At 42.2% G+C, this 17,473-nt stretch overlaps 1 protein-coding gene across 2 annotated transcripts in view; it reads left to right on the top strand.

Moving 5' to 3' along the window:
• The window catches only part of trrap (transformation/transcription domain-associated protein), a 101,720-nt gene that overhangs the window by 9,678 nt on the left and 74,569 nt on the right, over positions 1 to 17,473 (top strand). Inside the window, exons 13-33 of one of the 2 annotated variants that reach the window (XM_058620322.1) lie at positions 831 to 909; positions 1,507 to 1,741; positions 2,558 to 2,894; positions 2,986 to 3,083; positions 3,240 to 3,434; positions 3,526 to 3,717; positions 3,815 to 3,980; positions 4,158 to 4,414; positions 4,539 to 4,739; positions 5,929 to 6,080; positions 8,257 to 8,456; positions 8,676 to 8,893; positions 9,600 to 9,797; positions 10,270 to 10,530; positions 10,946 to 11,107; positions 11,357 to 11,453; positions 11,747 to 11,868; positions 13,476 to 13,646; positions 14,510 to 14,578; positions 16,671 to 16,691; positions 17,200 to 17,319. In XM_058620322.1, the coding sequence (XP_058476305.1) occupies positions 831 to 909; positions 1,507 to 1,741; positions 2,558 to 2,894; positions 2,986 to 3,083; positions 3,240 to 3,434; positions 3,526 to 3,717; positions 3,815 to 3,980; positions 4,158 to 4,414; positions 4,539 to 4,739; positions 5,929 to 6,080; positions 8,257 to 8,456; positions 8,676 to 8,893; positions 9,600 to 9,797; positions 10,270 to 10,530; positions 10,946 to 11,107; positions 11,357 to 11,453; positions 11,747 to 11,868; positions 13,476 to 13,646; positions 14,510 to 14,578; positions 16,671 to 16,691; positions 17,200 to 17,319 (3,551 nt within the window). The remainder of the gene's footprint in view (positions 1 to 830; positions 910 to 1,506; positions 1,742 to 2,557; positions 2,895 to 2,985; positions 3,084 to 3,239; positions 3,435 to 3,525; positions 3,718 to 3,814; positions 3,981 to 4,157; positions 4,415 to 4,538; positions 4,740 to 5,928; positions 6,081 to 8,256; positions 8,457 to 8,675; positions 8,894 to 9,599; positions 9,798 to 10,269; positions 10,531 to 10,945; positions 11,108 to 11,356; positions 11,454 to 11,746; positions 11,869 to 13,475; positions 13,647 to 14,509; positions 14,579 to 16,670; positions 16,692 to 17,199; positions 17,320 to 17,473) is intronic. The other variant, XM_058620323.1, reaches the window with a different exon arrangement.

The following is a 17,473-nucleotide window of genomic DNA, read 5'->3' as shown; positions in this document are numbered from 1 at the left end:
TAAATCTTGTCTGGGTTCTGGGATTTTTTCTGCATATAATGGGATTTTTCTGCATTATACTGTCACTGACAACTGCTTATGTCACTGGAAAGTGTTTCTGTGAAGTTTTTTTTGCTTTCTGTCGCATTAGAGGCGCAGAGAACGGAGGAAACTAAGAGTCATTTTAGATGAAAGCATGTGGGGCATTTACAGTATATAGTGTGTATATATAACACTTTAAAACTACTTTTTATGGGTATATGTCTAATTTTATTGCAATACCCGTCTCATTTTCTGCTCGGACGTTTCACAATAGCTTGAAATTTAGCAATATTTTTTAAATGTTGGTATAAAGCAGCATTCATACAGTTATTATATTTTAAATAAAACATTTTTACATTTTATTTTTATGGGTCTATCTTCATTTTATAGCCATACCTGTCTCATTTTCTGCTCATGGACACTTTGTAGTTGCAAGAAAAGAGGAAACTATTATATGATGATTTTTAGATGAGCATGAGAAGGTGGATTTAAAAAGTTAATATGTTTAAATATTTGTATTTTATGGCCATCTGTTTTGTTTTTATTGCCCCCGCCTGGGCTCTTACACGTCGGGGGTATCAGTAAAGTGAAGAAGCCATTTAAAAATATTTTTGGGTGATAGTGTAAAGACATTTATACAGTTAAAGTACTTCAATAAAAAGTACTTATTTCAGTTTTATTGAAATACCTGTCTTCCTTTCTGCTCTCCCACACGTTGTAGTTGTGGAAAAACTAGGAAACATTTAATATGTTTTTGTCCCATTTGTCTGACTCGTGGCATGACCATGTATCTCTTGTGTTCTCTTTAGAGTTCATCCCTTGTATGGACAAACTTTTTGATGAATCCATCCTGATCGGCTCTGGCTACACCGCCCGAGAGACTCTCAGGTAACTTTTCCACACACTCACTTATCTTGCTGTTTGCTGTCCAGTCAGGTGCATGTTAAAGTGTCCGAGCATATTAATCAGGCAATCCTGGGTGCTGCCGAAAAATCTCAGGCAAGTTTGACGGCACCTGCAACACCGCTGCACAGATTGCGCTGTCAAGTTGTCATGTACACGCGGCATCTCCAGAGGGCAGGCTGCCCACACTGGGATCACATGCGCAGTGTTCAACCTCCTTGAACTCTCTTCAGATGTCAAAACTAGTTCACCTCATCAACAAAATAGCTGTCATTTCTCATTATTTGCTGATAGGAAATCAGGCAGCTGTATGAGACCTGCCAGGACTAACTGTGTCACTCATCATCTCACCCCCCACTCCTCTTTTTGCTTCCTGTGCCAGTTTCAGCTGCATCTGCAGCTACTTTCAAAGATCTGCCAACCTTATGTGCTTTTGTGATTACCACTCGTTTCTGCCTGTTAGAAAGTGCCAGTTCAGTGGAGCATATGCCTTTTTCCATTTTTTTTTTACTTCCATTAAGCCATAAAGTTGAATTATAATTTTGTTTTAAATGTCACTCTGACATATCTCTTTCTTTCCAGACCCCTGGCCTACAGCACACTCGCAGACCTGGTGCACCATGTTCGTCAGAACTTGCCCCTGACAGATTTATCCCTCGCCGTGCAGCTCTTTGCCAAAAACATCGACGACGAGTCTCTCCCTAGTAACATTCAGACCATGTCGTGCAAGTTGTTGCTCAATTTGGTGGACTGCATCCGCTTAAAGTCGGAGCAGGAGAACGGCCATGGACGGGACATTCTGATGAGGATGCTGGAGGTAGGCATCAGAGCTTGTATCACTTAAACAGTTGATTTTATATATATATATATATATATATGTGTATATGTATATGTGTATATATGTGTATATATATATCTATCTATATGTATGTGTGTATATATATCTATATGTATGTATATATATATATGTGTGTGTGTATATATATGTGTGTGTGTGTATATATATATACACACACATATATATATATACATATACGACAGGGTTGGTGACTTAATATTCTGAGAGGTCCGGATAGAGAAAATAATAAACTCAAGCAGAGATCTGAAGCATCATAATGTTTAACGAATATTGTGGTTGTGGCATAGTATGCCAACAAAAGGTGTAGCATGACCTTTTCCTCATTTATCTGGGATTTTGAAAAACCTTGATGCGTTTAGACCAAATTTACCCAGGGAAAAACTTTCCCCTTAACCCCAAACTTTCACCCAAAGAACTACCTACTCTGTCTGCAGCTGTTTAAGCCAGTGCGGCTGCAACCCACCTTTAAACAAGACCTTTATCGAGGTCCAGGCTCTTTTGAGTGTATTTGCTGAGAAGGAGGTTCAGTGAGACTTCAGTGAGTCTAAGATGTAGTGCAGTTTCTCATACCACTCCCATGTGGCATTCTTTTCCCCAGGTAAATAGGTTTCTGGTAATTAAAGTTCCTGGAAATGTTGGTGGAAAAGGGGCTGTATATCAGTGATTTGTGTGAGGAGATTGATGTCTGGATCCATGGTTTGACCTCTGATGTACAGTGTATGTGATACATACAAAACATTTAGAGTAATTTCTTTCCCATTTTTCATAAATCAGGTGTTTGGGCTGAAGTTCCACACGATTGCGCGCTACCAGCTCCCCTCCATCTTCAAGAAGTGCAAGCCTCAGTCAGAGATGGGTGTAGTTGACCCGGGGGTGTTGCCCGGAGTCCCAGCCACACCCACTCCATCCACCTTGCCTGCTATTCCACCTCCCGCTCCTCCCACACCCGTTGCCACTCCTTCCGCTCCGCCGTCAGCGGCCTTTGACCGAGCCGGTGAGAAAGAAGACAAGCAGACATTTCAGGTGTCTGACTGCCGCAGCCTGGTGAAGACGCTGGTGTGTGGAGTGAAGACCATAACGTGGGGCATCAGCTCGTGCAAAGCCCCAGGAGGTGAGAGGACACAAATCCTTGGAGCACTTCATATATATACCCACCATGTTCATGTATTCGTATTAATTACATTTTTTTTTCATTTCTCCAGAGGCTCAGTTTATTCCTAACAAACAGCTTCAGCCAAAAGAGACGCAAATCTACATCAAGCTAGTCAAATATGCCATGCAGGCCTTGGACATCTACCAGGTATGACCAAAGATCTGGACTCTACCATCACTGTTTATTTGTTTCTTTTATCTATCTATACTCTTCTTTTATTGCTGACTGACATCTTAAATTATGTCTCTAACAAATGTGGATACTTTACGTTCCTGTGACCGTTCTTGTGTTTCTCCTGTTCAGGTTCAGGTTGCCAATAACCAGCAAACGTACATCAGAGTGGCCAACTGTCAGACTGTACGCATGAAGGAGGAGAAGGAGGTTCTGGAGCATTTTGCCGGGGTCTTCACCATGATGAACCCTCTCACCTTCAAGGAGATATTTCAGACAACTGTGCCATACATGGTAGAGAGGATCTCCAAGAACTACGCACTACAGGTACATGCTGTGCTGCATAAATGTCAAGTATAGAAATAGAACAGTCTTAATTCGTCGCACGTGCTCACCCCTCCTCCATCTCTTGTTCCAGATTGTGGCAAACTCTTTCCTTGCCAACCTGTCGACATCTGCTCTGTTTGCCACCATCCTGGTTGAGTATCTTCTGGAAAGACTGCCAGAGATGGGCTCAAACGTTGAGCTTTCAAACCTCTACCTCAAGCTTTTCAAACTCGTCTTTGGCTCAGTGTCACTGTTTGCTGCTGAGAATGAGCAGATGCTGAAGGTAAAACAAAGGCTTTTGGTTATTGAATACTGTTTTTTTTTTCTTTTCTTTGTCTAAAGCAAAGTTTAATATATATGGTTTTCCATTTGCATCTCAGCCACACCTTCATAAGATTGTGAACAGCTCCATGGAACTGGCCCAGTCAGCTAAGGAGCCGTACAACTACTTCCTGCTTCTCCGGGCTCTCTTCAGATCTATCGGTGGAGGCAGCCACGACTTACTCTACCAGGAGTTTTTACCTCTTCTCCCAAATCTGCTGCAAGGTAAAATCAAACATTGTTATCTCTTAAGTGTAAGTTTGTGGTAGAGTTTGACTGATATGGGTTTTTGTATTTTGTAGTTTGTTTTGGCTTGTATGTGTCGCTAATTTTCTTTTTTTCTTCCATCTAAAATTGAACTGTTAAACAAATAATACAAAATATTTTTCCCCACACTCCCAGGTCTGAACATGCTGCAGAGTGGCCTCCACAAGCAGCACATGAAGGACTTGTTTGTGGAGTTGTGCTTGACGGTGCCAGTGCGCCTGAGCTCCTTGCTGCCGTACTTGCCCATGCTAATGGACCCACTGGTGTCCGCCCTCAACGGCTCTCAGACTCTGGTCAGTCAGGGCCTTCGCACGCTGGAGCTGTGCGTCGACAACCTGCAGCCCGACTTCCTCTACGACCACATTCAGCCGGTCAGAGCTGAGCTGATGCAGGTGGGTGGTTCTCATTGCTGTTCGACTACCAGAAATGAATCCTGCCTCATCATCCAGCTCACCTACAATTTGACCATGTATTTTGTGATGGTTATATCTCTTCTTTTTCCTTCTCCATGCCCAGGCCTTGTGGCGTACCCTGCGTAATCCAGCAGAGAGCATCTCTCACGTAGCTTATCGGGTGTTGGGGAAGTTTGGAGGCAGCAACAGGAAGATGCTGAAGGAGTCTCAGAGGCTGCATTATGTGGTGACCGAGGTCCAGGGGCCCAGCATCAAGGCTGAATTCACCGACTGCAAGGCCTCCATACAGCTACCCATGGAGAAAGTAAGATATGATGATGCTCAAATTGTTTGAAGACGCACTCTGTCGTTTTCATGCCTTCATTTTTCCGTCTTGGAAAGAAGGAATTACACATAAAAGAGCTTGATGTCCCTCATTATTGTTCTCCACAGAGAGTAATATGTCTTTGTCATGGGTTTTTATGTGTGTGAGAGGAGGTGAAGGAGGGAGGGAGGAGACGTGTGTGTGTGTGTGTCCTCCAGGTAATTAAATTCATCTCCTGTTTCTCCTCCTCATCCCCAGTCAGTAATCATCAATCTAGTGTGGGCCACCATGACGGCATTATTTACTCTCACTAATGGCTGCTCCTTCTTTCTGGCAATCCATCTGTGTGTTTGCTATCATCATGAGCACTGGCAGCCTATACACACACACAGATACACACACAGACAGGCACACAGACAGGCTGAAGGCATGAATCTCTTATAGGGTCATGATGCAGCCATATGGTTAGTTAGCTCATAGATTTAGGGATGACTGTAAGTGTTTTATGTTAGGCACAGAGATCAGCAGTGATGTCAATGCCTTTTCTGAACCTTAAAACATTCTGAGGGATTTTTTTGCTGCACTTTTGGTTTTTACCAATTTTATCCTGAATTTAGCTTAGTTTTCTCTTTGTCATCATGGGCCCTTGGTTGTAGCTTAATAGTAAAACGCCACTTTTATGTATTTACAATTAGATCTACAACATAACACGGGCAAAAAAGTGACAGCCAGGCTCGTAAAAAGTAAAAAAAGTGCATGTATTTTAATAATAGAATTCTTGTCAGTGTCCCAGTCCTGACAGATAAATCCTGATATACTAATCCACTGACAGGTCGGCAATTCAATTATGCTGTGTCCTCATCTCTCCTCTCATACTCCATTCATTCTTGCATCCTCCTAATCTTCTCCCCTGTGCTCTGAGTGGCATTAATTAGCTCATTTTCCTCCCTTTTTTAAGTGCCTGGTTGGTGCGGCGTGTCGGCCCATAATGCAGAAATTGTATTGACCTTTGCTCGGCCAGATGGCAGCTGTGTTACTTCTTGCAAATAATTTGCACATTACTGTACACACTGCAGCTCAATTTTCACGTGTATAGTTTAGAGATATAGGCCTTTAGAAACTTAAAAAGTCCCTTTCACAGTCACACAGCAGAAAGACTGAATGTTATGTCTGGTTTTCCTTTCCCAAGGCAATAGAGACGGCTCTCGACTGTCTGAAGAGCGCCAACACAGAGCCCTACTATAGACGACAAGCCTGGGAGGTCATCAAGTGTTTCCTGGTGGCCATGACCAGTTTGGATGACAACAAGCATGCTCTCTACCAGCTCCTGTCTCATCCAAAGTAAGTCAACACGCTTAGTTTGAACATTAAAAAAAACAATGTAATAACTGTATTTTAAGATCATGTAACACAGATCATAAACGGTAGATATTTTATTTCAGAGTGTATTTACAGTATCCTTTGAGAACATCTCAAAATAAAACTTTTCTTGGATCCAGAGAATCAACCTGTGTGCAGCCTTATATCCCCATATATCAGGATATAGACACAAAATATGGAGATATTATTTATAAGCCATATCGCCTAGCCTTAGCCTAAAATCTGCAGGTAGTGTGGATGGGAGAATTGACCCACTCTTTGACCTTTTCCTTGGCTGAACTTGGAAGTTGAACTTTAAACCACACCCACCAACACTCCCTCTACATCCTTTTTTCACCACTAACTCCACTCCTGTCCTGCCACCTGCTGTCATGCCCCAGTTTTCAGTCTCTCGCCTCCTGTCTTCACTCGTCTCCCAGACACGCACAGCCTCAGTGATTCTGTCTCAGGAGCAGCAATCACTAATTACACAGCACTGACCCCCCCCCCCCCCCCCCCCCCCGAAACCTGCCCTCCCACTGACGGGCTTCACATACATGAACAGACAAACAGGAAGCACAGTAGGGGCGGGGGGTTTATGGGGAGGGATCGTCACATTACCGTCATTGATCCTTGGGCAAAAGGGCCAATTGACTTTCCCCGGTCTGTTTACACTACACCATGCCCCTTCCGCCCTCCTTTCATTACGCACTAACACACACTTGAACACACATGAGCACAGTTCTGTAATAGATAATGAAGTGTGTCAGTTATGATTGGGGTGGATGGTGGGGGGGGGGGGGGGGGGGCTGGGCTGCTTTACCGCCTCGTCTTGTCGGACATTTTGATTTGACGCCTTTCCATTGAAGGATTTTGTCTCCCCTTTTCTTCCTCTGCCTCCCTTCATTTTAATCCCGCCAGCTCTTTGCCTCCATAGTTTGGCTCTGTAAATATAGCCTTTCACTTCAGAAAGAAAAAGACACACAGAGCAATTCATGAAATGCCAACTGGGGAGAAGGCAGCGGCACTGGAGTGACAGGCCCCCTGAATGAATGAATGAAGGGCAATCGATGTGACATTCTGACAGCTGTGCCACCCCCACATTCTCCTCCCGCCACCACGTTCCTTGCTCACCTCCCTTCCTGTTCTTCTCAGTCTCCCCAGCCCAGGGCCTCTCTCTTTCTCTCCTCCTCCTCCTCCTCCAAAGAGCAGTCTTTTAAATGGCAATAATGAAATGAAGCGATCCATCAGGTCTGCCCCTGGCGTGTGGCATTATAAAACACAAGCTCAAGCATGGAGAAAACAGCTGCTCAATCACACACACACAGCCCAGTCGCCTACAGCTGCAGTAAATAACATAAACACCAACAGGGGACAAAGAGGGAGCCAAGATTAGGAGTAGAGAGGCAGGAGGATCTTGGGCTGTCATTTTTTCCCTGAATTTATTATCACCCGTAATTCATTTGAATAAATGTGATATTTTATTAACAGTGCTGCTAGCATTCGAGCATTCACAACTCAGTAGAGTACGTTGGAATTAACACGCCCTGAACAGGAAGTCACTGAGGAGGAACAGGAGGAAGCCCCAACAGCTTATATCAGTTTTATGTTATAATATAGAACTAGGGTTGCAAAGGGGTGGGGGAAATTTATTGTTAATGTCCAGAAACTTTCCATGGGATTGGGAACTGAAGGTAGGGAATTTTTGAAATATTCAAAATTGGAAACCTTCCATGGGAACTAATGGGACATTTTTGCTACTCTATGTAGCACCAGTAGTCAAGGCAAACAGCCCAACATAATTTCTGATATTATTTGCCAGAAATTCAAGGCTTATCAGCCTGGTCGAGGTAAAGCATGACTTTTCTCAGATGTCTCTAGAACACACACACACGCGCTGACAACTATGAGCCAGACAGCTTACAGTAGGGTGTGTCAAAATATCGATTAGGTGATATTGTTGTCTTTCCTCGTGTAATACAAGAATCGATACATCAGGACAAATATCGATATTTTAATTAACAAATGAAGGTGCTCTAAAGTAAACCATCCCTGCCAGTTTCATTTGCCTGGTGTAGCTATTTCACATATAGTATTAATATGTTGTCTTGTATTCCTGTAATTCATTATTGTTTTTTTTCTTTCCCTCTTTCATTAGCTTCACTGAGAAGTGGATTCCCAGTGTCATCATCTCTCACCGCTACAAAGCACAGGACACGCCTGCTCGCAGAACATTTGAACAGGCCCTGACCGGGGCTTTCATGTCTGCTGTGATAAAGGACCTGAGGCCCAGTGCGCTGCCCTTCGTAGCTAGTCTGATTCGCCATTACACCATGGTGGCTGTGGCGCAGCAGTGTGGTGAGGGACTACTGTATTCTCCCTTCATCTAATATTAGCTTTCTGTGCCCAGGTTTTACATGCCCAGGTGTTGGCATGTATTCCCTGCTCCACAAAAAAATCAGTCACTTTCCAATTCTGTTGTTATGATGATTTCAACTAATTCCGGGGTTTTTACACAAGCCGCAGTACTTTAAATAAATATCACATGGTTTTAACTCATTTCCCCATTTATCTCAGGTCCATTCCTGCTGCAGTGCTATCAGCTGGGCAGCCAGCCAAGCACAGCCATGTTCCACAGTGAGGAGAATGGCTCTAAGGGCATGGATCCACTGGTTCTCATTGATGCCATAGCCATCTGCATGGCTTACGAGGAGAAAGAGCTGTGCAAAATTGGAGAAGTGGCACTGGCTGTCATCTTTGACGTGGCCAGCATCATCCTCGGGTCCAAGGAGAGGGTAAGTAAAATGAGAGGAGGGTTAATTTATTGAATAAAAGCACTGTCCGGTCAGTAAGCTTTTTCTTTTCTAACTGTGGAAACTAGGGTCATAACAGTATTATGAATTTCATTATGTCACATTAGCATAACTGTTTTAATAATGTTCTGGATCTGTGTTGTTAATCGTTGGATCCAGAAAATGTTAGAAAATATTGATTGATGTTTCCCAAACCTTTAAATGATGATGTTTTGTTTTGTCCACAAACCAAAATTAATAATTTCAATTATTTCTTTGTTATATGGAGTAAAGAAGCCAGAAAATATTCACATTTAAGAAGCTGAAAAATCAGAATGTATGTTAAGAGACTGCTTTCCTTGTCAAGAAATGACAAACAAACAAAAAAGAACATGCAGACTCTGCCAGACATCAGGGAAACTCACCACAGATGGGTTGACTTCAAGCTCTACTAAAATTTATGTCATTATTACAATAAATATCTTAGCATAGACTTAGCATACAGTATTATAGCATTTCTTTTTTAGATCATTGTGTCTCTGGTGGAACCTTTGTTGGTTGTTAAGTTAACATTATTTCATTTTCAATTGTAAAAGTTTTGAGCAGTTCACTGTAAAAATGTCAGAATCCTCCAGCTGGATGAGCACTGCACTCGTAATATTTAAATGAGAATCAGTAAATCATCCTTGCCGCTTGTTTCCTTCTCCAGGCTTGTCAGCTGCCTTTGTTTTCGTACATCGTGGAGCGTCTGTGCGCCTGCTGCTACGAGCAGGCCTGGTACGCCAAGCTGGGCGGTGTGGTGTCCATAAAGTTCCTGATGGAGAGGCTGCCTCTGATCTGGGTGCTGCAGAACCAGCTCACCTTCCTGAAGGCCCTGCTCTTTGTCATGATGGACCTCACAGGAGAGGTGAGGACAAAATTAGTGCGTCAGCTAATGTTCATGAAATAAATCACCTGGCTGCGTCCTCCAAAATATGTCCCCGTAATGTGTAATGTGTTAAAAATGCTTTAAAAGTTTGTTATTTGGTTTCTGTTTTTTTCTGAATTTATGCGATAGTTCTTCTAAACTAAGAAAGACTCTCATTAATTCAGAAAAACAGCAAATTTCTTCACCTGCCAAGTTTGAAGCCTGTTATGCTGCCCGTTCGATAGATATGTGGTGAATAATCAAATAAATGGAATATCCGTCTGTGCTGCTCTGTGTGTTTGTGTTTCTATTAGCAATTTACGCTGATATTGCTTGCATTTCATATCTTAAAGTCAAATTTACATTCGTAAGTTACCTGCCAAGTTTGAATCCTGTCAAGCTAACTGACAGGAAGGCGGAGAGATGTTCCTAGATGGCATTGTGCCGACAAACTGTATTGATTTTCGCGCAGGTGTCAAACGGAGCAGTAGCCATGGCTAAGACCACGCTGGAGCAGTTGCTGGTGCGCTGTGCCACTCCGCTGAAAGATGAAGAGAAGACGGAGGAGCTGCTGGTCGCCCAGGACAAGTCCTTCCACATGGTCACGCACGACCTGGTCCGAGAGGTGACCTCCCCCAACTCCACTGTCAGGAAGCAGGCCATGCACTCTCTGCAGGTGCTGGCCCAGGTCACCGGCAAGAGTGTCACTGTCATCATGGAACCACACAAAGAGGTGAAACCAAGGACAATACAATTTTCTTAAAAAGTATAGAAAGAATTTGCAGCAGAGAATGAGTTTAATAGAATCTGCAAAGGTTTGTTTTTTTATCCACATGGAACTGGCATTTTGGGAGCCCCGAAAACTGCCAACCTTGTGTTTTCGTGTAAACGACAAACATTTAATTTAGGGAAAAAGATGATGCCATCGCCACACCTCTCCATGTTGTCTTCTCCATTTTTGGCCTATTTCTGTGGCAGTGTTACAGCATGATTTCTACAACATAGAGTGATTTTGAGGGGTTTTGTGTGTATGAAAAATAAAAGATAATATAGGAAAAGGGCTGTTTCTGTTTGGACTAAGGTCTAAACTCACCTCCATTTTCATGTCAAACACTATAGGAATTTCAAATTGACTGTTCCGTCCTCAGGTGTTGCAAGATATGGTTCCCCCCAAGAAGCACCTGCTCCGCCACCAGCCGGCCAACGCCCAGATCGGCCTGATGGAGGGCAACACGTTCTGCACCACCCTGCAGCCACGCCTCTTCACGATGGACCTGAACGTCATGGAGCACAAGGTGTTCTACACAGAGGTAGGAAACACTGACAAGTCACTGTCAAACAAATACCCCTTATGTTTGGCTTCATCTGAAAAAGGGGCATTTTAATTAAGATTTCAATGATTTCCATGGCCATCACCATGTTTTGGTTTAAGTTATTGGTTCTTTGCTACCCGGGCATCCACCTTATAATGAAAATGTTAATAATTTAAATCACTTCTTTCGTTGGTCTTGGTCTTATTAAACTCTGACGTTGTGTTTTTTTTCCTCATCTGGCTGAAGCTGTTGAACCTGTGTGAGGCAGAGGATGCTGCTCTGATGAAGTTGCCCTGTTATAAGAGTCTTCCCTCCCTGGTTCCTCTGCGAATTGCTGCCCTCAGTGAGTAGTTTCCACTCAACATGAGTGACTGTAATGTTGGGAGTTTTGTGAATGAATGTGTGTGAACTGAACTGAATACTTCTTAATGAAGCTAAAACCCCCAAAATGTATTCAAACTGATTTTATTTTATGTCGGCAGAGAATCACCACCGTGTGAACTGTACAGTACTGTACTGTAAATCAAAACTTGTTAAAGTGACGGGAATTTCCATATGTTTTTATTATTTTTGTCGGCTTTAATTCATCTCTCCTCCTCGAAAAAGTGTTGAATGGGTTCCTTCTTTCTCGCTCAGATGCTCTGGCAGCCTGTAATTACTTGCCACAGTCCAGAGAGAAGATCATCGCTGCTCTCTTCAAAGCTCTCAACTCCACCAACAATGAGCTACAAGAGGCAGGAGAGGCCTGTATGAGGAAGGTCAGTGCAACATTATACGTCATAATGTGTTCCACGAGAACCAGCCTTCTTTACCAAGTGTAATTGTATTTATTAGAAGCTAAAGTTTAGGAGAATTCACAGTTTTATATCAAATCAGCTAATTCTTTTTGAAAACTGGTACCAGAATGAAAAAAACCTCAACTTTTTCAACCAATATGAAAGTTTGAGAAAACAAAGATGTTATACCTTCCTCTTGCATTCAGTTTTTTAAGTGTCTATTTTTATGATTTCTCATATTTTCAAAATCCCTGATTCTCTCCTAAACGGTTCAAGAGAAATATTTACCCTTTTTTTGACTGTTGCTTGGCAACCATGTCTTCATTTAGTTTTTTTCTTTACATTTCTTTGCAATTGACTCAGAAAACTACAATTTCTGTTACATCACCATTTTCAAAATCACCTACTTTTCTGCACCACTTTCACCTCATAATCAATCTCTTTGTATCCTCTTTTATATTGTCCGTCTTTTATGCTCTCTATTGTTAATCCAACCCTTTCCCCTTTCTCCTCCCACTTATCTTCATGTGGACCTCCCTCCGCTTTATCACTCAAGCCGTCCGCCATTCATCAAAGTATTGATACCGCCATTACCGTCTCTGTCCATCCACTCCATTCGAGCTCTTTGTCCCCCTTTTACTTCCATTTCTATGACCTTCATTTTCTTTCCTTACCTCTGTCACACCTTTTCACTTTCCCGTGATTTATTTATTTTATTTTCCTTCTTGGGCCCAGTCGTTCTCTTCTCTCTCTCCCTCCATTCTTTCATCTCTGCTCTGCCAGCACTAATGAGCGTTGCCATGGCCCAATCGATACAGGATGGAGTGTTTGTTCTCAGCACTGAGAGGAAAATGAATGTGGCTGCCATGCATCATTCCCCCTCCCGCCTGTGTGTGAGGTTGTGCGTTTGCGTCATCGGCGTTCGGAGACGGCATGTGTGCTTGTTTACAGCTGGCCATGTCCTCATTTGAGTGGCCTTAGTTCCTTAATGGAGACAACAGAGGTGTAGTGAACATTTCATGGGGCTGGAAGGGCTGACGAGGCCCGGAACTCATGTGGAGGGAGAAATTATTAGTGGAAGGGAAATTGAAGTGATTTGCTTCAATGCTTTATGCGAGATAAAAATAATATTTTATAGCTTTTACACATTTTAATTAAAGTGTTATTACAGCAAAACAAGCTTGTTTTGTGAGATATGGTCATAATGTCAGCTCTGTTTCAGCTCGACCAAACCAAAATTGAATTTGTAAATTTTTGGGGGCTGGGTGCAAAATAATGATTTTTTTTTTATAAATATTTATCTTCCTTTGAAAAATATGGTCAGACATTTCCGTTATCCTCTGCAAAAATTGGAGTAGAAGCAGACATTCTTCCATGCACGACTTTTCTGATGCTTTGGTGTCATGACAGGAGGACAGTTTAGTTTGTTTTGTCCTCTATTGTCACCACAGAGCTGTAAATTGTGAGCTCAAAAAAAGTTTTGAATCCTCACCTATGACAGCAGAAGTAAAAAAGTGCCTGCAAGTTATATTGGGTCAATTTTGAATGTAAATATTAATAATATTATTTATGTTTCTTCTCTTTTTCAGTTCCTGGAAGGAGCTACTATTGAAGTGGATCAGATCCACACACACATGCGTCCTCTGCTCATGATGCTGGGTGATTACCGCAGCCTGACGCTCAACGTGGTCAACCGCCTCACCTCTGTCACGCGCCTCTTCCCCAACTCCTTCAATGACAAGTTCTGTGACCAGATGATGGTGAGTCATTTCAGACTCTGTCTCACAACCGTTATCTGTTGTCTCCCATTCAAAGCATTGGTTTCTAGTCTTAACATTTTTAATTTTGTGTATTTTACATGTAAGTAAGTTTGTAGAAAAAAAGTGTGAAATATTAATGATTAAGAGAGGAAATTAGCCGTATTGTGTGTTGTTTCCACGAAAAATTAGCTTTTACTAGTTTCTTGTATTCTTCATTTATGAAGTACTGTAAAAATATTAATGTTTGTATTTAAAACTATAATAAACAATAGGTAAAGTCTACCCCAGGGGTGCACTTTAACACTAGACATAAGAATAATCATCTAAAAGCAGAGTTTAAAGCACTAACAATACAATACATAAGTAGAAAAATAATGGAATATTATCAAACATATTGTACAACTTTTTTCTGGATTAATATAAAACATCGGCCTGATGGGAGGAGCTTAAATAAATCAGGATAAGTGATGTCACAGATGATATCCTTTTAGCTCGTAAGAGTTATGGCTAACTCTTGTGTCACTCAAGATGTGGACGAGTAACAAAATGTTTGAGGTTAGTTCTTGTAAAATTTTATAGCAAGTATTAATAATAGTACGAGATATATGCAGATATACTGTAATCCTGCATTAGCATGTCTCATTGGTTAATGCTTTATTGCACGGCGTGACAGAGACGCTTACCCGGCCTCTTGTTTACTCTGCAGTGGCTGAGCAAAGCTCTGCAGCAGATTTTGTTCATTAGGGGGAAAATGTGTTTATGAGTTACCTAAATCTCTTGAGTAAACATTAAATCCCTACCAAGCGAGACAAACATACTCTCACACAGTCTGAGTATTATCTTCCTGCCTGTGTCTTTCTCAGCAACACCTGAGGAAGTGGATGGAGGTGGTTGTAATAACACACAAAGGAGGTCAGCGCAGCGATGGCAGTGTAAGTATACTTTACAAACTTGTGTCTTGTTTCTTACTGTGTTTTCATTTTCAATTTAAATCTTCACCTGGAAGACTTTTTCAGCTCTGTATCGGGAAGTTATCTGTGTCCATAATAATGCACCTGTATCACGTGCACTAGGCATGTGTTTTCCAGTGTAAATAAGAAGCTGGTTCTCTGCTGTGCAGTGATTTTCTTCAGGCTTTTTGTATCGTATGGGCTCTTATCCATATTTTTGGAACACTGAAATACTATTTTATTATGTCATATCTTATCCTCTCTCTTGCATCTTATTTGTCTTGAGATTTTATACAGCGCCCTGTGTGAAACAATTCATTGATTAATAATCATTCACTAAATTAATCGATTTGAATGATTTCAGTTTTTTTTAAAGTTATCTGAGTTTTAAGCTCCTTAAATGTGCTCAATTAATCGACATAATAATCATTAGTTTTTTGGTGTATTTCTGTGGCAGCGTTAGAGCGGCACATACAGGCCTGCCATATTTACTCCAGCATTTAGAGTCTTAGAGGGGTTAAATGCTTATTAAGATATTTTCTTGATAAAACGCCATGTTTACCGAAAAAACTTTTCAAGAACAGAAAAGAAAGGGATTGAATTTTGAAAGTTCTGTTCCTGTGTGGATAAGGCCTCAGTTTCAGAAAGCACCACTAACGAGAAACAAAAGTGGTAAAAGGAACCCATTAGTCTGACACCGAGGTGGGGAATGAAACTAAGTGTTAAAGGAGCTTTTTGTTCACAGCAGATAGTTGAGTTTGCTCTGATAATGACCACTAAGGAAGTAAATGCAGGTGCCTGTATTATCCTTTCCAAAAACCCTGGAGTTTTCATTCTAAAATGGAGCCAGTACTGTGTTTAAAAATGTCCCTAAAACAATGGGGAAGTGGGAATTTACGTTTATTTATCCAAAAACAGTACTGCTTGTAGGAAGTGGATGCTACAGATGTTGACACGCACGCACGCACACACACACACGCGCACACACACACCCTCTTCGATCAGATGCTCTGTCCTGCCTAAACCAAATAGCTTTCAGTAAATGGGCAGGAAAATTGCAAAAAGCTATATTCACATGTAGTCAACACCTCCTCAGTGTGGCCTCCTCCCAGATGAGTTGTGAGTGGCCATATTACAATCAATGATTAATTAGGCGCCAGGCAGGCGGTGGTGGGCCCAGCGCTGCGGCTCCTCATTATCTCCCCGACAGATAACCTTGTAAATGCAGAGAAAAGGTGAGAGACGGAGAGGGAGAAGGGTGGGGGACACAGCTGCCTCCCCCTCGTAGAAATAAAGGACATTTTTTTCCCCCTGGCTTCTCTTTATGCGAGTTCCTGTTTCCTCATCTCAAAATGATGTGTTTAATTAGATGCAAATTGGCCCTTTGTCTCTCCCTCCCTTTTCAACTTGTGGTCTTTGTGCCTGTTTGACAGGAAAGCTGCCTGTGACAATAAAGCACTGGTTCACAGGGTCAACTAGGCACGCCTGATTGGGGGGGAGAAAAAAACCCCCTGACATAAAAGTTGGTGATGGAGCAGGGCCAAGAATTATGTTCAGAAGACATGTAGGAATGAGCGAGGGATTTGACAGAGCGCGGCACACTTTGGATGATGAATTAGCAAAGAATGAAGTGCTTGTATGGGGCAAAGTTTTTCAGACCATCTTTGATTCTCATTCCAAAGAAAAAGATCAAACTGGTCTTTGTTGACTGAAATAAGCTTTGGATCTCCAATAAAGTTTTAGTCAGTCACCCACATGTGGAACAGAAAAGCTGAGTAAAAGAGAGGTTATTTGGATTTTAAATACGTTAATTCGTCAACCTTTGCTGCAGCAACTTCAGTCATTCTCAGCAGCTCCCAGTTTTTGGTCGCTTAGTAACAATGGATGCTACAGAACCTGCACGTGTTCCTGTGGTCATTTGTAAAGGCTGCTGCTGCTGTTCATTCATTCATTCCACAATCACCCACCATCTTATCACTGTATCCTCCATGTGGATTGAAGACAAACAGCCTCACAAAAAAATGCACACATTTGCTTTGCTGACTCTGATCATTGTCTCCCCGTTCCGGCACAGCCTGCGTTGGAAGGTGTTGAGGTGAGATGTGAACCCAGTGTTGCGCCCTCTCTTGGTGACTCACTGTCAGTGATTGTAAATGTAGTTTAACCAATGTTGTGCTGGTGATTTGCAGCAATGTCGTGGTAGTGGTGCTGGTGAAGTCACCCTGTAATGTGTGTGTGTGTCTGTGGTCTTGTCAGTCTTGATCTAACCTCATAATTTGACTGTTTGGAATTGTCCCATTTTCCCTGTTTTCCTTTGACTTTTGTTAGAAGATAACACCAGGTGAATGAAGAGTATAACACGTGTTGTCCCCTTTTGTGTTTGTAGTCTCAGAACTCATCTGCACCTGAAGGTTTTATACCAAATAACCGCTGCTTACGTCCGCCTCTTGACCGAGACTTGTCTTTGTCTTTCCACAGTGGCTGTTCATCAGGACTGTCTGTCAGAAATAACATTCCGTGTCTAGTTCTGTCGTGTTTACGAAGGTTTCATCCACCCTCCCTTTTCTGTCTATTCTCTTTTTTTTGTATGACTCTTTCTGCAGGAGATGAAGATCTGCTCTGCCATCATTAACCTTTTCCACCTGATCCCAGCCGCACCTCAGACTCTGGTCAAACCTCTGCTGGAGGTCGTCATGAAGACAGAGAGGGCGATGCTCATCGAGGTAGGACACCAGCTCCAGCCTTTATGTAGACACAGGGAAACATACAGCCCTATTTTGCATATGCGGTGTGTGAAGTGGGATGATTTTTGCTGTTGTTTATGTTATTATTCTGCCATTATTCAGTCTCTAATATTCCAACCTGTTTGCAGTCATC

Source organism: Solea solea, chromosome 21 (genome assembly GCF_958295425.1).
Source record: "Solea solea chromosome 21, fSolSol10.1, whole genome shotgun sequence".
NCBI classification, from domain to species: Eukaryota; Metazoa; Chordata; class Actinopteri; order Pleuronectiformes; family Soleidae; genus Solea; species Solea solea.
Note: the sequence above shows the minus strand (reverse complement) of the source record. Positions and strands in the feature narration are given on the sequence as shown.